Source organism: Leuciscus leuciscus, assembly GCF_965113295.1.
Source record: "Leuciscus leuciscus genome assembly, chromosome: 15".
Taxonomy (NCBI): domain Eukaryota; kingdom Metazoa; phylum Chordata; class Actinopteri; order Cypriniformes; family Leuciscidae; genus Leuciscus; species Leuciscus leuciscus.
This window is the reverse complement of record NC_138739.1, coordinates 36,698,032-36,710,611: the sequence shown is the minus strand read 5'-3', so window position 1 is coordinate 36,710,611 and position 12,580 is coordinate 36,698,032. Positions and strand designations below refer to the sequence as shown.

The window sequence follows — 12,580 nt, the reverse complement described above, 5'->3', positions numbered from 1 at the left end:
CTCAAGCCACATATTATAATAAATACAGTTTGTAGGCCAATGTAGGCTCATACAGTAGGTCCTATTTTCAAAATGCTGTATTTAAAAAAAAAAAATAGGAAGAATATTTTTGCATCACAATTAAATTCTTGACACATCTTTATAAATCAAACACAAAGTAATAAACTTCAAGAAGGTTTATGAAACCTATATACAGTACACAGTAAAGCCGCTAAATACAGGCTATTAAGTCACAAAGCTGAATTTAAATATTCATGTGAAATGAACCAGTGCATAGCATACTTTGTAACATGCCACCCTTAACACTTTTATTAAAATGATCCAAACACATTCTTGCGGATGTCACTCATGGCTATTAAGCTTTTGCAGACTTGTTTTCTATCAATTCTGTCCAACCTATCTCTGTGCACATGGCACACAGCTACATGGTTCAACCTCTTTTGCGTCATATTGGTTCTCAGCCAGGTTTTTAGCCTTCTCAAAGCACTGAAGCTTCGTTCAGCCTGTGATGAAGAAGCAGGAACTACAAGCAAAAGTCTCCTTTTGCTTGTAGTTCCTGTTTAAAAAGACTCCTGACCTCAGGCACCATGGTCTTTAGCAGGTCCACCACATCCCCACAGTTGCTGCACTGATAGGTGGACTTCAGCATCGACAACTGCACCTCCAAGACGAAATTAAAAATGAATCAATCAAAATAATTGTATGACTTTTTATACTAAACATAACTCAATTGTCACCTTGTGTATTGGAGCCTTTCCTCCGACTGTGCTCGATGACACCTGTTCTTACTGAGGCTTTTGACATTTTAATTCGTTGATCTAGATGTATAGTTATTGAGATGCGTTTAACGTTAGTTTATAGCGAACTTGCTCGGACTCTCTACTCTGTTTGCTAACACTGTTACCTAGCAACCCTGCCCGCGAAGTAACTTAGCCCGCGAATGTGATGACGCAATGCGTGGCACATCTCAGAGATGTGTACTAAGGGATTATGTCAGCCAAATACAGGATATTTACCATTCATAGATATGTGCCAAATGTCTGTCAGATTTCGCGCTCCTAACTCTTCTTCTGTTTGGTTTTTCCTAACTCACTGACGGTGCACGAGCTACTAAAGGTATAGGGAACATGACATGGATTTCAGGAGAAATAGGTTTTGTTAATGTATAGTGTAAGGCAAGTCGAATGGATTTGGGAAATGGACCGGCCGGGATTTTATATTTTCGGAGCTGGAAAGAAAGACGTATTTGCAATCACATCGATATTGCCCGCATAATCATACAGTATGATCAAATATTGGGGAGGACAAATTGTCCTCCTTTGAATATTGGGGGGGACGTGTCCCCCTGTCCCCCCATAGAATTATGCCTATCTATCTATCTATCTATCTATCTATCTATATATCTATATATATATATATATATATATATATATATATATAGCCCAAGACTGGTTGCCCACTGAAGCTAAGCAGGGCTAAGCCTGGTAAGTACCTGGATGGGAGACCTCCTGAGAAAAAAACAGGTTGCTGCTGGAAGAGGTGTTAGTGAGGCCAGCAGGGGGTGCTCACCCTGTGGTCTGTGTGGGTCCTAACACCCCAGTACAGTGATGGGGACACTATACTATCAAAGAGCACCGTCCTTCGGATGAGACGTAAAACCGAGGTCCTGACTCTCTGTGGTCATTAAAAATCCCAGGGTGTCTTTCAAAAGAGTAGGGGTGTAACCCCGGTGTCCTGGCCAAATTTGCCCAGTGGCCTCTGTCCATCATGGCCTCCTAATCATCCTCATATACTGATTGGCTTCATCACTGTCTCCTCTCCACCAGTAAGCTGGTGTGTGGTGGGCGTTCTGGCGCAATATGGCTGCCGTCGCATCATCCAAGTGGATGCTGCACATTGGTGGTGGTTGAGGAGATTCCCCCCTTCTATGTAAAGCGCTTTGAGTGCTGAGAAAAGCGCTATATAAATGTAATGAATTATTATTATTATTATTATTATAATATATCTCTCTCTCTCGGTTGTGATTATTTTCATATTTCTAAAAAAGTATATAAAACATGTCTATATTAATGTAAAAATGATAATTAACAAGTACTCTAGGTGTCCTGTTCATTATTTATTTTCAAAAGCAACAGACTTTAAATTACTTCCAGTTTATTGGCAACACCGTGCACGAGTGTGAGTCCCACGACATCCATCTTTGATCTGATCAGTGTCTGATCCACTAGAAGAGAGATCTGTCCGTCTTGCCTGCACTGTTTTCACTCCTCTCCTCACTGCAGCGCCTACTCTCGCCTACATACCAGGCGCATCTCAAACATACCTAATGTTGCGAGGTGGAGAGGATGATAATGTATTTGATTAGAGATTAAGAGATTATTATTTTTTTATGATGATGATGTGCACAGATAAATTATAATAAACACATACTTATAATGCAATCATAAAAAAAAAAAAAAGAATTGTCTATTTTGATCCCGCAGTAGCTTTAAACTGTATTGTATTATGATGCTGCAGTTTATTGTTAATTAAGAGATTACTTAGAATGTTTCTATTTCTAAAAATTCACCCATCACACTGCTGGACTATTGAAATTGAACCAGTTAAGGCAAAAGGTTGATTAAAAGGTGCTTAAAACACAAACACACACACACACACACACACACACACACACACACACACACACACACCTTCTAATATATATATATATATATATATATATATATCAGTTTTAACCTAAAATCTTGATGAATATATTATCACAATGCATAAATCTTAATGGCCTTAAAAGTAGGCATTATTTCCTTTATGTATGCCATAATCAATCGCTAACCTTTGGTCGTGACGTAACCCTACAACTCAAACTAGCGCACGACCTCAACGTCATCGTTCTCAGCCACTCCCTCTGTTCACTGATTGGACCGCCAAAAAAATTATCGGAGAAAACCAAAGAATACACCACAATCCCAGACGTAGTACTGAAGGGAAATCAAATTGAGCAGAAGTACGCAGGAGGGCGGAGCCAGGCTAGTTAAAGTCACCATGATATAAAAAAAAAAAATGATGGAATGGAATATTGCAGCATTTATTCTAAATGATTTATCCATGTGCATAATTATTATTTTTGTGCACTCATAATCTTTAATCACAATAACTTCCCCTCCCTCTGGTAAATTGGTGATCCACCAATAGCAAACCACAACCATCCAATCAATTCCACATAGACAAAATCAAGAACTACTACATAAGTTTTTATTTTGTTCGAGAAGCCATTTTACTTGGATATGTCACAATAGGGAAGAAAATACTAACGCAACCTCCATTTCATGCTGACTTAATTTATATTGATTTCATTAAAATATGTTTCTCATATTATCAGACCCCACATATGACATGTCTCTGATGTCATGCTCTACTCAAGGCATGATGTTCAGTGTCCAGTGCTAAAGTGAATAAAACTAGTTTATCTAAAACAAAAATGTTGCTTTGAGTAGACAATAACTATTATTCATTGCCATAGACGAATAATTATAATTTTTTTTTTCTGCAGATACTGGTTCATTTATTTATTTCTACATCTGCTAGACAAAGGTTAGTGTTCACAGACCTCAGTTTACAGTATGGGTTTTCATGTAACAGTTTGTTTATGGTTTGCTTATTAAAGTTGTTCCTCTTGTCTCCAGTGTCTCTGCAGGACTCTGTTGAAATCAATGGTGTTGTTGGAGGCTCCGTCATCTTGCCATGTTCATACACCGAAAGAAAGCTAAAGACAGAGGAAATTAATGTGTTTTGGAGATACGAACAAAAAACTAAAGTTTATGATATTAAAAATGGCATTGCCTTACCAGAAAAACAGGATGCAATGTTTAAAGATAGAATAGAAAGTTTTCCCTCAGAGTATGCAGATGGAAACTTCTCTCTCAGACTCTCCGATCTGACACTCGCCGATGCAGGACAGTTCTCCTGTGATATCCCAGATGTGGAAAAGGAACACAAACTAACGCTGCTAGTCAGAGGTATGTGGAAACAGTTATTACTCACATAGGCAGTTTGAGTCATTTGATAAAAGGATGTCTAATGCTTCATCAAATATAGTTTTAGCTTTAAGCTTTAGCAACTCATTAGTAGCTAATTCATTAGTTATCGTCCAGCATGTGCACTGTATGCCTTTGTTGCATTTTTAGACAATTACTGTCTCAATGTTAATGTTTTCAAATGTGAATTTTTTTTAAAATTTTTTTTTTTTTTTTTGGTCTAACAGCAATGACTACTACAGCAATGACTACTACAGCACCTACTACAGTGTCTACTACAGTGTCTACTCCAAAATCAACAGTGAATACAAGAAGCTCTTCAATGAGAGCACAGCCAGAGGGGATTGTAGCTTTCCTGATGCTGTTTTGGAGTTTTGTATTTTGCACTATATCAGAGTAATTTGCTAGACTGCTGTATTTCTGTAGTGCCTTTCTTTAATGTATAGATACAATCGTTTGTACCTGGACCCCAAATGTTCTGACTTCTGTATGAAACTGTGGCCAAAATGATTAAGCATATAGATGTTTGATATTACTTTTATTTTTGTTTATTTGAAGTTCAAACCCATTATGGATTATGTTACGTTTACATTATACATTATGTTATGGATACTGATACAGAACAGGTCATTCTTGCCTTTATTGGTAAGGGTCTGTTACATGGGAAAATAAAGCACACTGAGAGTGCACACAAGGCCAGTTAATGTAGTGAGAAGAGACTTAAAGGACAAGTTCGGTATTTTACACTTAAAGCCCTGTTTACAGATCGTATCTGATGAAATAGAACGGTTAAGATTAAAATTTGGACACATGCTGCTGTCCCGAGAATTTTAGGTTTATTTCGCTTCCCCCCCCACCCCCACAATGGTTGTCTATATGCACTGAAAGATTCCGTCCTAAAAACACATTAAACTTTCGTTTACAAAGACGTGAAACTCACCGAGTGGTCAGGGGGTGTTCACTGATATGTTCACTAAAAAATCGCTGCAAAAGATGCATTCCAACAGGTTTTATCGTAGTTTTTGTCCAACTCCATTGACTTAATAGGACGTGCTGTGAGACCGCAGCACCTTTACGATATTACTCCGCCACTTCTTCTTCTGCTTCTTCTGTGTATTCAATGAAATGCCCGTGGTTTGCTTGCAATTGGCAAAGGTGCATTATCGCCACCAACTGGGCTGGAGTGTCTATTATTCAAGCTCTCAACGGAAGAATCACGGGTGTGACGCGTTTGGCAAAATAGGTCCACAAAAGCGAAATAAACCTAAAATTCTCGGGACAGGAGCATGTGTCCAAATTTTAATCTTAACCGTTCTATTTCATCAGATACGATCTGTAAACAGGGCTTTAAGTGTAAAATACCAAACTTGTCCTTTAACATATTCGCTAGCTATACACTTTTTGAATTTATGTTGATGTTTTTAGATCATCAGTATAATTATTATTTTCACACATGAGTCAGATATAGCTTTAAGAAGCTGACAAACAAGTTAAGTTGTGCATAGCACAAAACTCTCAATATATGTTACCATGTTGATAGCTGTCAATCTTTGTCCAGGTTTTATTTTTTCTACATTATTTTCTGATATGTTTGTTTTTGTTACAGCCTGATTAACTATAAAAAGAACAGCAACATAAATATATACTCACAGTAGTATAAGTATTCTTATAACTTGCTGGTTATGTCCTTCATTTGCAAGCTTGATTGAATAAAAATGACTGCTAAATGACAGTTTTCAAAAATATGCAGATTTTTTTCATGGTTTGTAATAGAGCTCTGATAATAATAATGTGATTGTCCAGCATTCTGAGGTTAACAAATCAGAAGTATTGTTGTAAAGTATTGGTTCTTTTTCATCATAATTCTCCATGGTCAGAGTTGGGTGTAGTGTATTGTACAGTGGATTGATCAGGAAACGCAAGAGTGGTTCAATCCTACTCCCCTGTCTCTCACTGCTATTTTCTGTTATGTATCTGCTGTCCTATTAATAAAGGCAAAAAAAATAAAATAATTTACTGGTTGATTTTCACACAAATTAGCTTTGTAAGAACATGTAAATAGGAAAATGTTGGTGTTATTTTGTCACTTATTGGGAGCAGTATGCTAGCTGGAGCCGTTTACCTCCAGTCTTTGTGCTAAGCTAGGCTAGCGGTGGGTGCGTCAGACAGACTTATGGCACACACGGAGATGGGGTATGTATGAACTGATCTGGGGGATACGGTGAATAAGCTAAAATCCCAAAAAGTTGCCGTGTTCCTTTCTAAAATGGAAAATGTGTATTTTCAGTTATGTAAATTACAACAAATACATGAATAATACCTGAAAAAATGTTGTGCATTCAGTTTACCATCTTAAATATTAATCTGAAATAAGATTTGTAGCTCTGACAGACTTTCATTACACATAACTATTACTTACTTCAACATATGATGTTGATTTAACAAAAATATTAGAATTATCGTGCTCTCAGAGAAGGCCAGCTCTGACTTCCCCTCTCGTCTGTGTGGTCGAGGTTTGTGTTTCCGCACACAGTTCGAGATGTTTGAATGATCACATATAGCAGATATTATTCATCTGGATCAGATAATGAAGATCATACAGCTGCAGATCTGTGAGTTTCTCATGTCACATTTGATTGAGTCAGTTTTCTTTTGATTTTATATCTTAATAAATGTGTTTTTCTTTCTCTCATAGATCTGATCATGTTGTATCAAGCCACAGAGAGTCTAACAAACACACCAGTAACTTTAGGATCTGATGTGATTATAACCTGTGATCTTGATATAGAGGAGATTTACTGGTACAAACAGAAATTACCGGATCCTCCAGTGTTGATCTTACGCACTTATGATAGCACATATGAACGAGGTAAATATGAAAACAGCAGCTTTAAACACAAATACTCAGTGAAAACTAACAGTCGTCTGTCCATCAGAAATATCACCATTGATGAATTAGGAGTTTATTATTGTGTGAAAACTAGTGAACCACTAAAATTCAACAACGGCACCAAAATCTACATCAGCGGTGAGTTATTTGATCATTTCATATTTTATACATGATGGATTCCATATTGAATATACTGTATGAAGAACTAATAATAGTTTCATTTTTCTGTTAAAGACTGAAACTGAATAAAGATTGAACTACAAACCTTTTACAGACTTTGTCCAAAATAATATTACAGATGCTGAGATACCATGGAGAAATCTGACCATCATATTCATCATGATAAATGTGCTTCTGACCATTGCTGTGATAGGTTTGTAAAATGTCATTGAATTAACATTGATACAAACTCTAAATCAATACACAAATTCAGCCATATATTATATCTGCTCTTTGTTTAAACTGTCAAGAAGTGTCTCAGTGATGATTATTCACTGTTGTTTCAGGTTTGGTGAAGCGCTGCATTGACGCAACTAGAAGATCTAAAAATACCTCAACTAAACCTCAAAGTACCACTGCAGCTCAAGACACAAATGATCCACAGGTAAGATACTTCTGAAATAAATTATCTTAATTATTTTTTATATATTAGTTTAAATATAACCTGGCCACATTATTTTTGCACTATGCTCTTACAGTACAGTGATATAATAGTTATCTTTTAGTAGGTTAATCTACTTAAAGGGATACTTCACTTTAAAATGAAAATTCTGTCATCATATACTCACCCTCATGTTGTTTCAAACCTGTATGCATTTCTTTCTTCTGCTGAACAGAAAGGAATATATTTAGAAGAATATCAGTAACCAGACAGTTTCTGGTCCCATTGACTTCCATAGTATATTTTTTTCCTACTATGGAAGTCAATGGGACCAGAAACTGTCTGGTTACTGATATTCTTCTAAATATATTCCTTTCTGTTCAGCAGAAGAAAGAAATGCATACAGGTTTGAAACAACATGAGGGTGAGTATATGATGACAGAATTTTCATTTTAAAGTGAAGTATCCCTTTAAATCCTTTCAACTTCAGATAGTGTACTACATTAAATGAATTATATGAAATGTGTTTTAGGAAATTACTTTTAAAAACATAGTACACATGCTGTCTGGGATACTCAATTCTGATTGGTTAGTTGCAGCATTCTGGTCAAATATATTTCTTATAATTAGTGCTAAACTTTATATTTGATCATTGTGCTAGTTTTATATCTCTCACATCATCCTTCATCTGTTTCTATTGGTCCTTCAGGATGATACAAGACCCCTATGCTTCATTTCAGGGTCCTGATCTCCTTGTTAGGGTTTATTTTCCTATCGGCTTACTGTACATTATGTCTTACACACTGTAATGGCCATTCATTTTGTATGATCTTCCTCTTCCAGTATGCTGAAGTTCATTTCGCCGAGCGCTCCAGACGAAACCGGCCTTGCCAGGATCAGACCACCTACTCTTTTCTTCAGCCCGTAAAAGCTGTATGAAGTATTCTCTGGTATTATTGTCTCTATGCAGACCTTTTTATAAAAAAAAATTTATTGCCAGTGCTCTGAGATGTTCATGCTTGCAGTAAACCAGAGGGCAATGTGGTTTCTGTGTGTTAGAGCAACTTTTTCCAAATTATGTATGTGTATTTGTATGTTAAAGAAATTTGGCATATAACTAGAGTGGAAATCATATGAACAACGCTTGATACATTTATATTTTTTATCTTATTTATATATTTTTTGCTTATTTGCATATTAATTGTTCTAAATAATTTGCTTCTTATATTAAAACTGGTAACTTCTGCTCTGTTTCTGTGTGGTTAACATACAGTGTGGTTTCGTGCAAATGAAATGTTCCACTAGTTTGGTCAGTTGATAAACGAAACAAACAACTATTTCGAAAAGCTCAACAACACCATCAAACCCTTGTGTTTTAGAATCAGGAAGTACAGACTTGAAGCTTTGCTGAAAATGACATTCAATTTATGATATTATTCTTCCAGCAACTTCTGAGCTAAAATATAGTGGGTTGGGATGCAAAAATAGACCATATATTCCAGGTAAACCTGTAAAAACAATGCTGCATTTGCTTAGCAATAGATGCTATTTAAACTAACTGAAAATGGCAGTGTTTTCTTTGCACTAAGTGTAAATAGTAGTTAGATACTATTCATACTCATAAAACAATAATAACAATGTATTCAGTGTATATGAATATATTTATTAAAATCATAAATAGATGCTGATTTATTGGGATATTACTTGTAGTTGATATTACCTTCTCTACATCAGGGGTTCCCAACCACGTTCCTGGAGCCGCTAACATGCAAAACATGCAGTGTTTGGGACTCCAGGAATGTGGTTGGGAAATCCCTGCTCTACGCCTACCACTAACCCGACCCATTAAACACAGTATTCCCACTATTAAATACTCACTAGGCATTTTATTTACACTTTTCGAAAAATGTCTTAATTTTTATTTAGAATAAACACCTCTCTGAGCTGATGTGCGATGGGAAAAGAATGAGTTCGGCTATTTGCACTTAGTGGAGAAGTAAACCAGTGGAGAAACACTGCACTAATTTACATACAGCAGTAAAAAAGACAACAACTGTATAAAACATGCTCTCATTAAGCTTTTAGCCGAATGCTCCCTAAAAACTGAGGTATTAAAGATTATATATTAGTTTTATATATAATATATATAACTAGTTCAGGAAATGATCAAATGGAATAGTAGACTGCTTGTGTGGTCAGAGCAAATTTAACTTTAACTCCCCCTTGATTGTGGTTATTTGTCTGCTAGTAGGCTGGGGGTGAATTAAGACTATCGTGTATGTTGTGTAGCTATGCTAGCATCAGTGCAGACACAAGTAACTTCTTGTTCATAATATTCACATTCTATAGAAAGTTAGATTTAGAATGAACTTGTGTCATGTTAGCTATTAGTAGTAACTCGAAGTAAGATTAGTTGATAACAGTGCTGCTCTTCTCCATATGCAGATTATGCTTTCTGTGTACAGCCGTATCAGACTGGAACGCTCATGAGCACAACAGCTAGGCCTACCCACAACCTAAGCACAAGCTTCCCTCCTCACCTGTCACAGTTATATTCAGTTTCATTGTCTTGTTTAGTTTTAGTCTCACACCTATGGGGTTAGGATTGTTGCATTATTCCAAATAAATAGACTGAGATTCAAATGTGTTTTATGTCACAAACACAACTCTGCCTGGCATTTATTTGTGAACCGCTTTCTGTGCATTTGTAAATCGCTGCACATATTAGTGAATCTCTTCTTGTGCATTTGTAAATCCCCTCACGCATCTGTGGATTTTGAAACACTTCTAGCGTCGACGTGCAGAAAAATCCACAAATAAGTGGACTCCACCCACCGTTTACTCAAGCCAATCAGATAACGGCCACATTGAGCTGACCAATCGTAGCACGTTCTCGCTACAACCAATCACGTCGTTTGGTTTTACAATCAGGGTGTTCTTGCCCTTATAATAACTTTGCTCGTTCATCTGCATTAGCTCAAATAGAAAGTGAAGGCTAAGGCCCATAAAATTGCTACAGTAAAATAGGTTTAAAATGTGCATTTCATTAGAGTTAGACCAAATAATTCGCCTACTTCAGAAGAAGAATGTCAGTGAATCATCGTGTCATCATCCAGTGTAGACAGTATCACGAATTATACATTTTCATAACCGGCACTATAGTCAATAAGGAAGATTATGCAGACACTTTACATCCCTTACAGAAAAACCACATGAAATTCACATGTGATCACATGTGAACAACGTCTCACCACGTGTGAACATAATGGAGCACGTGGCACATGTATGTTACTGTAGGTTATAATGTGGAGCTCATGTGACATATATTTGCACATGTTGTAATAGGTTTTAACATGTGAATCATGTTTCCACGTCACAAATACTGTACATTTTCAGCTTCAATGTAATGGGAAGTTCAGATCATTTACTGACTCGGATCTTTTGAATCTCGTTCATAATTAAAATGTTATATGTCAATGGACAAATCCCCAAACACATCAACTTACTCGATGTTGATGTTTCATTCATCCCCATAAGCTGAGCTATGCAGTCTAGTGCCGGATACAAAAGTGATAAATAGTGGTAAGTACTGACAAGCACACATTTTAATGTAAATTAAAAGGCAATACATACACCACAAATGTGATAGGCTTTTTAAAATGTTTATTTTGACAGAATGAGCTATTGACCAAAGTAAAAATACTGACCAGATGCAGATTCTTAGTTATACAATATGTTTTGAAGAACTATTCACAATTACAGGATTGCAACATCCACATCCACATCAAAAAAAGTCATTCAGTGGCACTGCAGGTAAGAAAACAGACGTCATGGCCAAAATGTGTACATTACAAACATGTTAGTTTTACATTATTTGACACTGCTACGGCAGCAGGGAAGATAAAGGGGCACTATTTGCTTTTGACGCGCTGTGTCCGGTGTAGAGAGGGTGTTATATGATGCTCGGGATCTATGATGATCATAATTTGTGTGTAATCCTGAGTTTATCCTGATGGAAATATAAAGAACCCTTAAACTCCAACAATCTTTTGGAAACAGGGTGTTTTAACCACACACAAACAGCTCAGTTTGAATGAAGCGCCCATTACAGCTCCTTTCAGGGGTGCAAATATCTGCAAAATGAATCAAATTCAGTTCCCACCCCGAGTGTAAAGTCTAACGTGATTGGTTGTAGCAAGAACGTGCTACGATTGGTCAGCTCAATGTGGCCGTTATCTGATTGGCTTGAGTAAAAAATTTATTTGCAAATATCATTTTATTTATTTGTGAGTTTTATACATTTTTGTGAAACTTTTTACATTTATTTGTGGATCTTAATATATTTATTTGTGAATTTAATACATTTTTGAGAATCTCTTTACATTTGTTTGTGAATCTAATGCAATATTTGGAATAATGCAACACTCCTAACCACATACACACCGTGTCCTAACCAGACGCGATGCGATAAGATTCCAGCGACAAATGATTGGTCTGTCCACACTAGACTAAAGATGTATCGACATCAATTAAAACCCACAGCCAATCAGAACAATGTGTGGACGGAGTCTCGCGGTAAGTGCTAGTGATGGGCGATACTGCAAATTTTGGTATCGATCCGATACCAAGTAAATACAGGGCCAGTATCGCCGATACCAATACCGATACCGATACTTTTTCATTTTAAAAGCATGCACTTGAACTTGTATGCACTTTGCTGTGCTAGAGCAGTGTGTCATGATTTATGAGGTGAATGCATCATTAATATGCTAAATCTGAATAAATTTTCATGACTACTAGGCCTAAATATTTTGTGATTTGTGCTCTCAACTCGCCTGTAATTAGTCAGTGACTTTTACAAAACTACCCTAATTATAGTACTAGCCTACTAGTACTAGCCTACTGTTCAAAAGTTTGGGGTCTGTTAGATTTTTTATTCTCTTCTGCATTTATTTGATCAAAAATACAGTAAAAACTGTAATATTACAATTTAACATAGGCTATCTGTTTTCTATGCCATAGTAAACTGTAATTTATTCATGTGATCAAAGCTGA

The 12,580-nt window shown here is 36.4% G+C and overlaps 1 protein-coding gene and 1 long non-coding RNA gene across 11 annotated transcripts in view; one reads left to right on the top strand and one right to left on the bottom strand.

Annotated features, from left to right (window-relative positions):
• The window catches only part of LOC309475210 (uncharacterized protein), a 118,761-nt gene extending 108,135 nt beyond the window's left edge, over positions 1–10,626 (top strand). For 4 of the 10 annotated variants that reach the window (XR_014197545.1, XR_014197546.1, XM_082137918.1 and 1 more), the window contains 2 exons: positions 7,431–7,528; positions 8,369–10,626. Coding sequence is in view for 4 of the 10 variants with exons in the window: in XM_082137918.1 (XP_081994044.1) it covers positions 7,431–7,528; positions 8,369–8,464 (194 nt within the window). In the remaining 6 variants the exon portion in view is untranslated. Of the gene's footprint in view, positions 1–3,550; positions 3,592–3,683; positions 4,017–4,261; positions 4,771–5,424; positions 7,063–7,198; positions 7,298–7,430; positions 7,529–8,368 lie in introns of those variants that run through there. The other 6 variants (XR_014197547.1, XR_014197549.1, XM_082137919.1 and 3 more) reach the window with 6 other exon arrangements.
• Positions 1–12,580, bottom strand: part of LOC309475245 — a 271,995-nt gene that overhangs the window by 221,674 nt on the left and 37,741 nt on the right. The gene's annotated exons all lie outside the window — the stretch shown is intronic.